Here is a 15,325-nt window from a genome sequence, read left to right on the forward strand (position 1 = left end):
ACTCAGAGTGACTCCATTTCTCACATAATTGACATTGAATCCATAGTCCACCACGCATATCGTTCGAAAATAGACTCCCATAAAATATGCACAGGGCGTCTTTTTCGGTGGACTTTTCTACTTCAACTGGAAGATAGATTGCAGTTTTTTTTAATTGGAGAAGGAACTTTGGGCATTTTTTTAGTTTTCTTACCGGCTGCAAGCGGCTTCTGTTTAGGTCTAGTCGTACTCTTAGATAAGGATTCTTCGAGCTGTTTTTGTACGGAGACGATGTGAAAACAGCGGAAGAACTCGGCTTACGACCTCTATTCGAAGTCTTCCTCTTCAAAGGGGGGTATTTTCATGATTTCATATGTGACACACAAAGTTTTGAAGAGATGCTCGGAACGTTGGGATCCTCTGAAGAGGTGCTCGGTACGCTGGGATCCTCTGAAGAGGTACTCGGTACGCTGGGACCCTGTAATAAAAATAGTGGAGACAATTATTTGCCTTTTTTCCGCCTCTTTGTCAGTTTCCACTTTGCTTTACCCCTCTGCCGTGCCCCTCAGTTAGGCCATGAATAAAAAATATCTAACATATACTTGTATGATTCAAATGTGTGTTATCTTCAATAAATTATTTACTAATAATAGAACAATGCAATGGTCTTTAGGGTGAGGGAAATGTGGAAACATGTTTGTGGCATCCACATGTTTCCAAGTTACCAGTACTGTAGTCAAATTGGATTGTACGAGTTAAGTTAAAAACACGTTTGTTTGTGATTGATTGAAAGCCACCAATACCTTCCCAATAACCCCCTTTCACAATACTCTGACATGTATTACACTACATCCAGTAGCGTACCCAGGAATTTATTTCGGGGGGGTTCAAACTAAATATGAAGCTATTTTATATTAAAATTGCTAAAATTGCCCCTAAAATTAGGCTAAATTTTTAAAAAGTCGAAATTTCGGGGGGGAGTCCGGACCCCCGTGTCCCCCCCTTCCGTACGTCCCTGACTACATCTATGATACTTTTGACTTAATACTACACACTTACCTCCAAAAACTTCACGAAAATGTGTAAACAACAATCGACGCACCACCATTAACTACACTGGCCGACTGCTTCATAGCGTTGTGCAGTGACGAATGGGGACGAGGGTGATTGTTTACGGCAATCGCCGCTAGGTTAAAGCTCTCTGCAGTCAACACGTTACGTTTCCACATTACCCTCACGTTTCCACATTTGCACCCTCTCTTCTATAGTTTCAAATTTTGCTGTAACTATTCTAAAAAGGCAATTGCGTTTTCGATATTCCGAAGTACAATTTCTTAAAGGGGGTCAAGCGCCCCACCTTGTCCCTCGTAATGGGCGCCCTTGTCTGAGCGTGATGGCTGACTACTGGTGAATACGAAATGCAGACCAACAAGTTGCGAGTTGCCACTTTTATTAGCCAATGACTATGAACTACTTGTGGTTCTGTTGTGAGATTTTCAATTCTTCAATTACTTTATATTCTCTCTCTTTTGGTTTTATAGTCATAAAACGAATGACAAACTGTAAAGATTCCAAACCTAATCAGTGTGGTAGTGTTCATTGATAAATAATAAGCGGGAAAAAGAAATATTAGAACAATTAAACCAAAACTTTTGTGGGTTACTACAAAATTTATTAAGCTAATTAAAGCTTTCGGCTACGCATGAAAATCCACATAGGTATTTTCATGGAGTTGTTGTGTAATTCTTTTATATGTATGTTGGGTTATTCAAAAAGATTGCCCAATCAAAATTTCGCATTTGCTAACGATACAAAGCGCACTTTCCTTCTCTTTGAGAACAAATCCAAAACTGGAATGCTCTTATACTCGGATCCGGTTTTCATTATTTTAAATTCAACAAGTATTCCCAATTTTCTGTTATTTGATATCTCTATTTTCTTTTTCTTTTTTTTCTTTTTTCTTTTTTCTTTTTTTTTTGTTACCTTACAGGTGCAACAGCATTCCATCTACGTCCAGATCAGCTGGATTTTCTCAGTGACTCAATACATGTAGTTTGGACATAATCCCTATATAATTTATATAATTGCTCTATAATCACAAGACGCACAGGGCAGTGGCTCAGTGGTAGAGCGTTCACTTCTGGTGGATGAGGTCCTTGGTTTGATCCCAGCTCGCGCCAAGTGAACTCTGTGGTAGACAAACACCGTGTGCGTGGGTTTTCTCGGAGCTCTCTCAGTTTCTTCATTCCACCATTTCATTTGTTTTCTCCTTTAGCCTAGCGTGGGACGTAAAACAGATTTCATTTCACTTAAACGCACATACGTTAGACATTATGAGACGCGTGTGCGATTCTATATTGTAGTATTCACGTGCAAGGTTTTACAATATTTACTTAAGCATTGTTCAACTATAGATCTTGATAATACTGAATCTCTAAGTAAAATTATTTTTTCGTCAAAATTGCATACAGAAAATGAGATCTGTCTTATGTGCTTGCCAGGTAAATAACTTGAATACGGTAAATAACTTGAATAAAGTTCAAACTGACAACGTGTTCATGAAAATACTTAATTTTTAACAAAATATAGGATACCATGTTACTGCTTAAATCATTTCATGGAGTTTTACCTTTTTTTTTTTTTTTTTTTTCATGTCTCACACTTTTATTATTAGTTTCACTTTTTCACTTTTCTCCCTTACGGGAGATTTATAGTCCCAGCCGTAGAGCCATGTGGACTGTTTCACTAAGTTTGTTTTGAATAAAAGTTTTTTTGAATTAAATATTTGTATTAAAATGGCACGTGCCAAAATGGCCGAAGTTGCCTGTTTTAAATAGGCTTGTTTATCACACTTTCATTGTAATAAGTATTCCCAAAAACGGCGCATGTAGATATTAAAATAGAAAGACATTGTATTAAAATTGTATTGAATAGCAAAATTGTGAAAAGTAATAAGTTGTAAATAGTAAAAAATTGAAGAAAAACTGAGAGCAAATTCTCCCCAATACTTAGGTTTACAGCGCCATCTTTTATCCCCCCTATTATTAGTTACAAGCAGGGATTGACATAAATCTTTGAAATCTTTAGTTGCTGCTTCTTCTTTTTTTGCGAAAATCAGAAAACGAGAATTAAAATTTACGGATTGACAAGTTAAATTAAACTTTCACTGAATAATAATGCTACTACCAACAATTGCTTATAGAAGTGAATTCATACGTAATTAATTAATGCTGGGTTTACCTCAGAAAGCGTCCTAATATTAAATTACCAACCAGTTTCGATAGATTCTATCTTTCTTAGCAATTAAATCGAAACCTCAACATCTCATGACTACAGAAGGGCAAAATATGAAATTTCACATTTTAAAGCATGCCCCGTAGGACAATGGGATAAGGATGTTTATGTTTCATATGTAAAATCGAAGTATCTAATTTTTAATTTTCATATTTTGACAAAAATTTCATATTTAGTAAAAATCTTCATATTTCTTCGTATTTTGTATGTTCCATATGCCTAAACTGAATTTCTAACTTCCTTGAACCCAGTGACCTTATATCAGCTTAAGTCAGAACAGATTGGCGGTGAAACTTTGGGTTTGGCTTAAGGTGCCATTTTTAGTGAACGTTGTTTCTGACTAAAGTCTAATCCATCGCAGGATTCTGAAACGTGGATATTTGGATAGGGTACATACTAGTTCCTAAGTGAAGTCTTGACCCGACCACTGTAGGTTCCATAATATTGGAGCTAAGGGCCTTTAAAGTTTATTTATTTATTGTTTTTGTCAGCCCGTAACTCCGAAAGGAAGCATTTGTGCACCCAGGTTGGTCTATATTTTTTGTCGCACCTTGGTGTCAGGAATCATCTCTCAAATGTTGTCGGTGTTGTTTTGAAACACCCTGTATACAATTTATTTCGCTAGCAGAAAAAAAAATACTTAAAGCAGTAGGTTTTAATTGTAGTTTTCTAATTTCTGGTAAAATTCCTCTTTATTATTTGTATATTTTTCGAACAACTCAAAATGAGATGTGATCTTATTTACAGATACACCGTACAAGTGAGTCAAGTTGAGCAGCGAGAAATATATTAAAATGTTCAATATGTGAAACTAAAGCAAGATTGCTACACCGTCCAATTGAGAATGCGAAGGATTACTGATTTTCTTTATTACTAGGTTCGGACGAATCTGACCGTGACACCACTTAAAAAAAAAAAAAAAAAAAAAAAATTTTTTTCTTTCAACAATGTTTTATGAAACGTGTGTATACTAGCAAACTTAGGCGTGTTGTGTCGATGAAGACAAAGTATAATGAATGTGTTGGTATTTTTTGTGTGTGAAGTTCGTATTCTTGCTCGTAAGTGAAGGAATCGCATTTCCCTTGGTTTATTTTTGTTACCTCGTAGGACTAGTGCATATTCAAATATTTCTTTCGAATCTTTCAGTTTTCCGTTCACACTGAAATGTATCATTTTATTTTTTCTTGTTTATATAACTACAAGTGTTACAATATATATGCGACAGTAACAAAACGAAAACGTTTGTATGCGACAGTAACAAAACGAAAACGTTTGTATGCGACAGTAACAAAACGAAAACGTTTGTTTCAGTTGGTGACGTTGAAGTTAGCAATATGTATTACTTTTTCCACAAAATATTTCGTTACCATTACAGATAATTTATCGCACCAGAGAACAGGTATTTGTTTTCATTTTGTAAAGTTTATATAAAAGTCTATACTAGAATATTAAATAATATTAATTATATGTTTTAGTGCATGAGTAAATTAGCGAAACTTGCCTACTGCTCTTTCTTTTAAGAAGTAATTTGGTAAATTAACAAAATTTCACCAGATAAAAGAGCATATTAAGAACTATTTCATTCAAGAGAAACGCTTCACAAATAGACTTGCATGTAACTGCAAAATTCTGTAATTAATGCACATCCACGAATAAATGACTAAAAAGTACATAAAGGAAATGATTGCAGACTATTAATTTTTAAGAGTAATTACAAGTTTTGTTTTCGAGTGCTTTTTTTAAAAAATACTCACAATATTGAAATTTCTCAATTTACATCTTACACCCGTTGAAAAAAAACTTCCATTACTAGTAAAATTAACCTAACAAAAATATTTTTGTTCTTTTCCCAATTTTTCCCGGAAAAAACTGCTTTGTACCAACAGGTTCAAACTTTCCGAAAATTTTACAATACTAGCTCCACCCAACGACAAATGTTAAATAGTTCGAATTGTCCAGAAACGAAATATAGGATAATATTTCAATAAATTCATAATGTTTGCTTCAGAGCTTGTCCAGAACCAAAAGAATAAAGTAAATACAATGTTCAATTAAAATGTAACAATGCTCTGAATAAAAGTTTCTAGATTATTATTATTCAGTTGAAGCAACAAAAATGTTCCATCTTATGTGATTACTGATAGCTTATTTTTTTTTCAGGGTTACCAGGTCAATCAATAACCATTTTTCTAGTTCGAAATTTCTAATTGTAAATAGAATTATCGTAAAATTTGAAACATCCATTATTAATTTTAATGATTTTTTTAATCAAAAGGATATTTAATTTCACTAAATAATACATCGTTCAAAACTAAGGTAGTGCATGATTCTATTTAAAATGAGTATGTTTATGTTGAAATTTGTTTATATTAACGAGCTGGCAATAGTAAACGGAAAAGCAATCACACAAAATGGAGTATCATAGTTGCTTATAAGCGAATTTTCAACAAATATTTAATTCATTTTAGTTCAAACGAAGTCACATAATATCTTTCCATATCCTAAACCAAATATAAAAGATTTTACCTTGTATCCAGAGAGGAAATACTTTTCTAAACATAAAAATTAGAATTATAAATCACTGAACAAAGCAACGTTTATTTATAAAATACTAAATGTGTAACAGTTTCGCCAACTGAACATATTGGCTTCATCAAACACGGAAGACAGTGTCTGGATGAAGCCAATATGTTCAGTAAGTTGGCGAAACTGTTACACATTTAGTATTTTATAAATAAACGTTGCTTTGTTCAGTGATTTGTTAAGTTATTTAAGATAGCAAAGTAGTATCAACCAATTAGTTTTCCAAACAGTTTCGATGCTGTCTGGCATCTTTCTCAATGTCTGCAACTGCGTTTGCTCGACTGGAAACACGAATTCCTTTCTATATGTTACCAGTCTAGCAGCGCAGTTGAAAACACTGAAAAGATGCCAGGGTGCATCAAAATTGTTTGGAGAAGTTTTTGCTCCCCGCATACAAAGTAAGGTCCTTTTATCTCTAAGTTACTAATTGCTTCAGTTTGAATATAAATATGTGCCCGATTGCGAAGCATCACAATCACCAGCTACAAGTTATGGTTTTGGGTATAAAATGAGGATTTTAAAAAATTTCAAGACAAAATCTGTAAAAAACTAATATTTATTTACATCAAATTCAACCATACAAGTTGTTTTGCTGTATATGGATCAAAATGCCAGTCTACTATGTACAATAAAATCAATGTGTATATATATTCATTATACAGTAACATAATAAATCACTGTCCAATATTCAGTTTCGTTATTATTATTATTATTAAATCTTGTATACACTTTGCATTTTCTACTGAAAGGACTAGGATATATATATACATGTAACGTTTTAATGACTGGCACATTTAAAATCAACATGGTTTACAATCATATAATTTCATTCTCTGGGAAACAATACTATACAAGTTATTTACATAAAAAAACGGTCTTACCACCAGATACTGTTGTGTACGGTTAAGAGACCTGATATTTTCAAAAGGAAAATATATATATATATATATGTATATATATATATGCAACAGTCACGTGTTATATCACAGCTGTTTCATATAATCTTATCTGTACATTAAGTTGATTTTATTTTTTAACAAGGAGTAGTAAATACCAGGAAAAAGCTGTGATTTCTGGTAAACCAGATATTTGTGTTTGTATCAAAAAATCTGTGCGTTTTACTTAGAAAATGTTATGTAATATGTGTGACTTTGTAAATCGTAGAGTAAGAATAGAACTTCGGAGAATTTGTCCCCTCTCTCTCTGATTTGTTAAGATCACGGCCACGTACAATATCACAAACTATGCCACTAAGATAACATAATAGTTTTGTGTATACAAGTAATAATATATGCTATTGAGAATACCAGTTTTAAGTACAAGAGGCAAACTCTGTAGTTAATAGTTTCGTTTCAAATGCAAGTTCCAAGGAGCTCATTCGTGGCTAAACGGTTAGCGTATGCGCCTTTGGCGTGAGAAATCCGGGGTTCGATGCCCGAAGGGAGCTCATGTGGTTCGGATTCCATGTTAATCAGTATGTTCCGTCTCATATAGCCTTGCTGCTGAAAGGGATGTTAAACATAGCCAACTCAATGTAAGTTAGAAGGCTCATCCAACAAATAACTATCAAGCAGGTAAAGAAAGAGTAACTTCTACATCAAATTACTGATCGTATCTCTTTAAAACAATAACTTTCCAGCTTGAATATTTATCTTCAAATTGTTATATAGATACATAAATATATACATAGACATAGATGTCGTTTTACGAATTATGAGTTCATTTAGCGAACGGTTTTCTTGAAGATTTAGAACATAATGTCCGAAGTTCAAATACAACAGGTCCATTCACTAGCATAAATAGCTATAGTCAACAGAAACATCAATATAGATTCCCTTCCTCTTTTATATATTTTTCTAAGAATACATATTTAAAAATAGTAATTTGATGTAGTTCACGGAAATATGTAATCAATTACTCGATGTTAATTACAAAAGAGGAAATATAGATTTTGGCACAATATTTTATATATATATATATATATATATATATATATATATATATATATATATATATATATTACTCTCTACATATTCCTTTGCCAATGACTTTGATGATTTTTTTAATGCAAGGAGAATGTAATCGCTATACAGTGCTGAAAACTATATTCCAACTTGTCAATTTGCTCATAAATTACCGTAAGAAATTTGCTGGTGACATAACAATACTTTTTTTTTTTCTTCTCAAACAGATCAGGATTACAATATTGAAATCAAATTAATCTCAAAGTTGATGCAATGATACATAAATATTTGTTATTAATTGAAGTACTACGTACATTACTTTCGCTGTAATAGTAATAAATATCGAAGCTTTTTTTTTTTTCCTGAGGAGACAAATATCCAAAGTTCTAACCATACTATTGTTTCTTTTAAAAGATGTTTCTCTGAAAAACAAATTACTAAAAAAAAGTACACCTTTAAGTAGTAAAAGAAGAAGAAGGAAAAAATTATAAGGAAGCACGAAATGAAATAGATAGGGTTGGAATCCAGATTTCAAAATTAAGAAAACGACACATTAATCAATATTCCACCTATTTAAACACGGATAATCTAAGTGCACGAAGATGAACACTTTTTTAACACATCATTCAAGAGCTATAGAATTTTACTGACTCAATTCTACTGTAAAATCACTGAACGCATATTTAAAGAACTTGCTCCTTAGGTTTTTAACGCAAAGATACGGGTTTAAATTGCGCGGTATATCAGTGTTAAAATTAAAAAAAAATATATATATATATAATAATTACTTTCTTTTGTTACTGTATCGCAGTCGCCACAAACAATCTAAATGTCTTATTTGACCAATACCTTAGAAAACAAGGTTCCAATTTTGGTACACATATATAAACATGCAGAGAAATACTGTATTCCCAACTGAAATAAAAGTAAATTCGCATTGGTCAATTAGTTTCGAAAGTGAAATCAAATTGGTCAAGTACTTTCGCAAGTGAACTCAAATTGGTCAAGTACTTTCGCAAGTGAACTCAAATTGGTCAAGTACTTTCGCAAGTGAACTCAAATTGGTCAAGTAAAGATAGTGAACTCGAACTGATCAATCAGTCAATCAATTTTGAAAGCGAACTCAAATTGGTCAATTAATTTCGAAAGTGAACACTAATTGATGAGTTTGTTTCGAAAATAAACTCGAATGGTTAATTACTTTCGAAAGTGAACTCTAATTGATCAATTAGTTTCGAAATTGAACTCAAATTGGTCAAGTAGTTTCGACTGTACGTACAAAAGATAAGAAGAAGAAAAAAAAAAGGTAGTTCTTACATTTGAAACATCTTTTAAATAAAGGAGGAAAATAGTAAACATACAAAAATCGCATTGACATTTCAGCACAAGTAGTAATTTCAACGACGTGTATTTTCGTACTTTGAAAATATGAAGCAATAATAAGCTATTTATATCAGAAATAGAGTTAGTAACATTATCAGCTTTACAATTTTATTTACCACATATACACATTAAAAAAAAAAAAAAAAATCAATCTCCTTGTTTCACATATATTACAATTACGCTACGAATACTGAAACACAAATACTGCTGCCATTCTTATCGACGCCATGTTTACTCCTAACAAAGAGTTTCTAAACAATAGTCACACACATTCAAACAGCACAGTTAAGTAAAAGAAGGACTACATCCCACAGACATGTAAGGTATAGACTGACATTTTCTACCCCTATTAAACATTGTGTTGAAGCCAGTTCGGGAATTCATTTACCACTCATGAAAGCATTATGACTAAGAGATAAGCAATATCGAATCTTCGCCACAGTATTATATTATGATGTTAATCAATGCCGAAATTTCTCAATTAACCTTCCTAATGCTATGCGGAATTCAACTGTGCCCTCAAGTCTTATTTTTAATTAAAATGTGTTAGAAAAACAGTATACTTGAAGGTTGCACTATACCTCATGATTACATAAATACTTTGCACAATGCAATTACTTTTAGTATTGAAAATTAATACACCAGGGTCCACTTAAGATCGCTCGTGACACTGTTGTTTGAAGTTGACAATAAAAGATAGAAACATATAGGTTCACTGTTGTTTCCTGTTGTCACACCTTTGCTATAAAATATAATTTGCTTGGTACGCATTCGAGTGCTGAATTAAGTGTTTGATTTCATTCTCCAATCGTGAACCCAGTCTTGTTTCTAGCTTTCAGAAATCCAATTACGATATTTGCGCAAATATAAGCCGGGTGTGAGTATAGGCCGCGCCTAAATTTCTGACATGAGATTATAGAAAAAGTTAATCTCGAATATAAGCCGCACTACTAAATTTAAGAGGAAGTTGTGTGTTACATGTATCAGTCATCCATTCAAAGCTAGTGTAAGACAATTCTATAGAAATTACATCATGAACAAAGCGACTTCGACGCCGGGAGGCAGTTTGCAACGTGCATCTGTGTCAGAAGTGTGCCGTTGGATTTTTGGCTTCTTGGTGGTCAATATCGGAAGAACTTGATATGAAAAATTTCAGAAAAACTGGGATTTCCAATAATCTTGATGGGACTGAAAATAACCTTCTTTGTGATAGTGAATCTGACCAGCGGTCTGGATCGTCTAGCGAGGGTGAAGAATCACACACTGGTGATTCTGAGATGGTGGGAAGTAATTGTGTTTAATTTGGGTGCGTACAAACAAGCTGACGCAGTTTTGTTTAATAAAGTCGCTTTTTTCAAGAACAGGTACTGTATATAAATATACTGTATACATTATATATACTGTATAATAAAGGTACGTATTCCTGTTAGTAAAATTATTAAATGTACAAGTGATAGGTGTTACCGGTACCCAATGAAGGTGGCAATTTTTTTCCAATAAGGGTAAGATTTTCTGCTATTTTCTTCTTAAGTCTTTGATGGTTTGCAAAAATAACTGCAGTAACTTATAATGGTACTAATTTCAACCCAGAAGATGGTGTCATTTTGAAATTGACGATTGATTATCTGAGGGGGAAAAAATCTTGATTATAGGCCGCACCATGATTTTTCAAGCCAAAATGTAGAGACAAAAATGCTGCCTATATTCGCGCAAATACGGTAGTTGTGTTGATTGTGCATTAAATCTCACAAAATGCTTGTCTTAGTGGCAGTAAAGGGTTCTTTTTCAAAATAATAATTTGATATGTTTTTCTTTTATTATTACTTTACGTGGAGTCCGATGGAATATCTGTTAGAAGTTTATGTAATTTCATACCTTAGCCTTAAAAAGGTTAATAAATTCCCCAGAAATGAGTACGTTTAGTCTTATACTTAATGGCTTCAGTTGATTCTGCCTCCTTACGTCGGTCTATACTTTACATGTCTGTGCTAAATGCACATCTCCTATACTGTATATAATATCAAAAAACATGTGTGGAAAAGCGCGCGCCTGTATTGAATATATGTATATATTGATATAATATAAATTTGGTGATATAAAAAAGAAAAAAGATCGTTCAAGTAGTACACAAGATAGAAGATAGGAATGTGTGATCAGCGTACGAGACAATACAAGGAAATATACATAAGTTCAGTCTTCACTTTGTTTTACAGTGTAAGAAAAGTACAAGAATCACGATATGTCTCAGTGCTTGTCATTTGGTTTTCCTCATTAATTTTTCTGCTTTGCGTATTATAACAAGCACAATTACTACACATTTATTTTCAGTATTAACAATAAAATCAGTCAAAACTTTTCGTAGTTTCTCTCTTAGAAATAATAAAACATTCACTGTTAAAAACACAATTATAAACATACAACTTGTTTATACAGTGGTTGATACCCACCAGAATTTTCTCCGTGATTTAACAGCCGTAATCTTTTCTTTCCCCATAATCGCTCGTCGTTATTTCATTTAAATAAGCTAATCTCGCTTACTCACGTCATAGGTGTTAAGTTCATTACTTAATTAATAAATAACAAATAATTAATTATAACAACAACATTATGACTAATGTTCTTACGCTATTTTTTTCTTGACAGGACTCGCGTCCAGCCTGCGTCCTGCGGTAATAGTATTCTTTGGCTGTTCTAACTGTCAAACTGGATGATGCTGTGTCACCCCTCGACCAGACGAGCGACTCTTTTTGTTGCTGCCGAACATAAACCAAGTGCCTACCTTCCTACCTAAGGAACCTGTAGATCCATGCGATGACTGTAAATTGCCAACCTGACTTTGTAAGTTTTGACTGGAACCAAGTATTTCTACTGGATTAATACCGGATGTTAAGTCACGTTTGTAGCTTTTATCTGAAAGAAGAGAATTCGTGGTCATTAGTGTAAGAGGATAAGAATTAAAGCTTCTTAACATTACGTAAGTTCCTTATAACCTTCTACTTAGCAATTAGCCTATGAGAAGCGATCTACGTAAGTACGGTACTGTTAATCCTAAAAGAACCGAAAATGTTTTGGGTTCCGCTTCAGGAACCTAGACGTTTTAAGAGACTTTCGCCACAACTTTCTTTATATTGTGTCCGTTGCTTTCGGTCTTCGCATGTTATAATAGTTATACTGTTGTAGTAATGGTGTAAGCGTTTGAACTTAGTAGCTTTATTTTTTCATCTGTTACAGACAGAACATGACCCCTCCGCTGGTAGGGTACACCAAGAACGAATAGAGGACAGATGGTCTGGTCTGAAGTTGTGTCAAGGGCTGACATTCATCGGAGACTTTCAACACAACACGGGGACCGTGTAGAACTATGTACAAGTGGATAGATAAGTTTCAAAAATGACCGAACAAGCGTGACACACGAAGAAGGAGCAACCCCCACCACTTATTCTACTGTTACAGCAATCAAGGCGACGAAGTTTTGAGTAGAACAGTCACAGGACATGAACGCTTGTTCATCATTGTGAACCAGAATCCAAAAGATAAACTAAGCAGTAGAAACGTCATGATTATCAACAGAAAGGACTTCCAGACGCAAAGTTCCGCAGGAAAAGTGTTGCTAACCGTATTTTGGGACTCAGGCACGACTAACAATCTACACTGGAAGACTATTTGGAAAAGGGGGCGTACAGTTAAAAATACAAGATACAGTGAATCGCTTGTCAACAATCTGAAGCCAGCAATTCGCACCAAATAGCGAGGTCTATTGTCGAAGATTGTATTGTTGTTGCATGATCACTGTTTTCTGTTCCTCCTTAGTACACACTGCCAGCAGAGTGACCATGTTCTCCAGGTAAAGAAAGAAAGAAAGAAAGAAAGAAAGAAAGACAACTGGAGGAAGTTTAAACTTTCATAACGTTACTGCATTATAACATGCGAGGGCGGAAACAGAAAACCATAATTCAGTGTGTTTCAAGAAGAAAACCAAAATATATATTGAAATCATCATTTGGAAACATCTATAGTGATCTTTATTATGAACTACTTTTGAGAATATTAATTTTATTTTGTGCAATGGACTTAAGAAGTGCATTTCGTTTCATTTCTTTCTTTTTAAATTATAATGCATTATTTGTTCATGCTTGAACCTCATCCGTGGGAATTATTCTGATAACGTATTCTTACATACCTTTCTTATACATCATGATAATGCTCCAGCCATTTATTAAACTCGAATTATTCGATAGAATTAGAAAAGACGAAAGAATTTGGACTGATCGTGGATAGATCCAGATATATACCATACTTTTTTTTTTCTGAAGGAAATTTCAGTAATCTTTCATTATCAGCAACTTTATAAAGGGAACACACAGATGGACGCTATATATATTCAAGTTCTTTTAAGGATACATGGCTTTTAAGCCTAGCATCGAAACCACACATGGAGCCTCTATAAGCCTGGATTATTTATCACCCAGTAGGCTACGCCAGTTTTGAAATTCTATCTCCCTTTTTGGTCATTATGACTGTTCTGTACATGTAAATTTGTTTGGTGACAATGTCCAAATGATCTTTTCTCTTACATAATATGTATTTTACTCTCTGTGACAGAGTGTAGAGAGCTCTGCCCACTAGTGTAATAGCTAGCGTGTGTACCTTTAATGCACGCAGTCCCGGGGTTCGATTGCCGGTGGAAGCACAAAATATTTAATTTCACAATCAGTCACTTTCATTACTCATCCGTCTCTTTTGACTTAAAGGGCATCACTGTAGGGTATTACACTACAGATAGAAAAAAAAAAAATGCTTTTCTCTGTATGCAGACCAGTGGCAATTAAAAGGCTTTTTCTAGGCTTTTTTTCCCCTCACGATCAGGAGTGTACGTAAATAAGAAACACTCATATTTTTGATATCATATAAAAATTACAGTATAAAAGTACTGTCAATCCTCTGAATTATCATGATATTTCATTCAATTGATGACGATGTTACTAAAATTCAGAATTACATGAACGCTACTTCTCTACCATTTGTTTATGCATTGTTGTACATATTATAGCTGCTATATTTGTTTGGCAATAGATATTTGTCAGTATAAGTACATCGGACAAACAGGAGATATCAGTAACTTTCCTTACCAACTCTGCGCTATTCACCCTTTCATCCAGCCTACAGTAACAATTATCTTTAGAGTGGTTTCCGCAAATCTGCAGATGGAGAAGTCGTTATTTGCTTCCTAAATTCGCGAAATGAGTCGGTGTTTTATCTTTGACTTTAAGTAGTATAGCATATTTACTTTAGGATTTAAAACGGGGATTTTTGTTGAAAACAGTCACAAAAATAACAGACAGTTATTTCTGCGTATTCGGCAATTGTTCTCGATTTTTTTTTTTTTTTTTTTTTTTTTTTTAAAGAAAATTTGTTTATCTAGAAACAAATTTAACAACGTTGGTCCCAGTGCAAACAGCTTTTCTTTTCTATCTTGTAAAGCTGTTTGCACTCAAATTTTAGCTGTTTGGGTAAGCAAATTTCGATTGTAAAAGTGAAATTGTAATATTTCATGCTTGGGGTGGAGGCGTAAAGAAATTAAGCTGGGCGTATATGTATACGCATTGTATTTGCACTCATTTTACAAGTGTGAACCGGATATTTTTGACTTTGTAATGATTACTATCGGACATTTAATAGTAAAAAAAATATTAAAATGATATAAAATGAAAGACAAATGAAATTTAATAAATGGTTTCATTTTAACTTTTCTTTTTAACAAAATTAACTATTATCTACAAATACTTACTGCGTGGTCGACCTGGAGGTCGTCTTTGGCGTCTGGCTGTGTTTCGTGCTAGTTGTCGTGCAGATTCTGGAAACACAAGTCCTTCTTCTCGGTCTTTGGCAACTAAATCCCGTTCCTCTTGCATGGCCTCCAGCCAACGCTTCTTTTCATCCACCGACCGACAGCAGAACATTAGCCACTTGTCTCGAAGATTGTTCCTCACTTTCCAGCCATGCCTTACAGACACGCCTAGCTGAGGATCTACAATGAACGAGGAAAAAAAAATGTTAGTAGTTCTCATTATTGTATGGGTCCACTACAGAAGTCAGTAGCGTTAGATATCAAAATACCCATG

At 33.8% G+C, this 15,325-nt stretch overlaps 1 protein-coding gene across 3 annotated transcripts in view; it reads right to left on the reverse strand.

Moving 5' to 3' along the window:
- Positions 1-6,394: 6,394 nt before the first annotated feature.
- Positions 6,395-15,325, reverse strand: part of RhoGEF3 (Rho guanine nucleotide exchange factor 3) — a 920,825-nt gene continuing 911,894 nt past the window's right edge. For all 3 annotated transcript variants that reach the window (XM_081756412.1, XM_081756413.1, XM_081756411.1), the window contains exons 20-21: positions 14,992-15,231; positions 6,395-12,113 (exon numbers count right to left, since the gene is read on the reverse strand). In XM_081756412.1, coding sequence (XP_081612538.1) covers positions 11,902-12,113; positions 14,992-15,231 — 452 coding nt within the window. In that variant the 3' untranslated portion in view covers positions 6,395-11,901. The remainder of the gene's footprint in view (positions 12,114-14,991; positions 15,232-15,325) is intronic.

This window comes from Thermobia domestica, chromosome 4, assembly GCF_964235325.1.
Source record: "Thermobia domestica chromosome 4, izTheDome1.hap1.1, whole genome shotgun sequence".
NCBI classification, from domain to species: Eukaryota; Metazoa; Arthropoda; class Insecta; order Zygentoma; family Lepismatidae; genus Thermobia; species Thermobia domestica.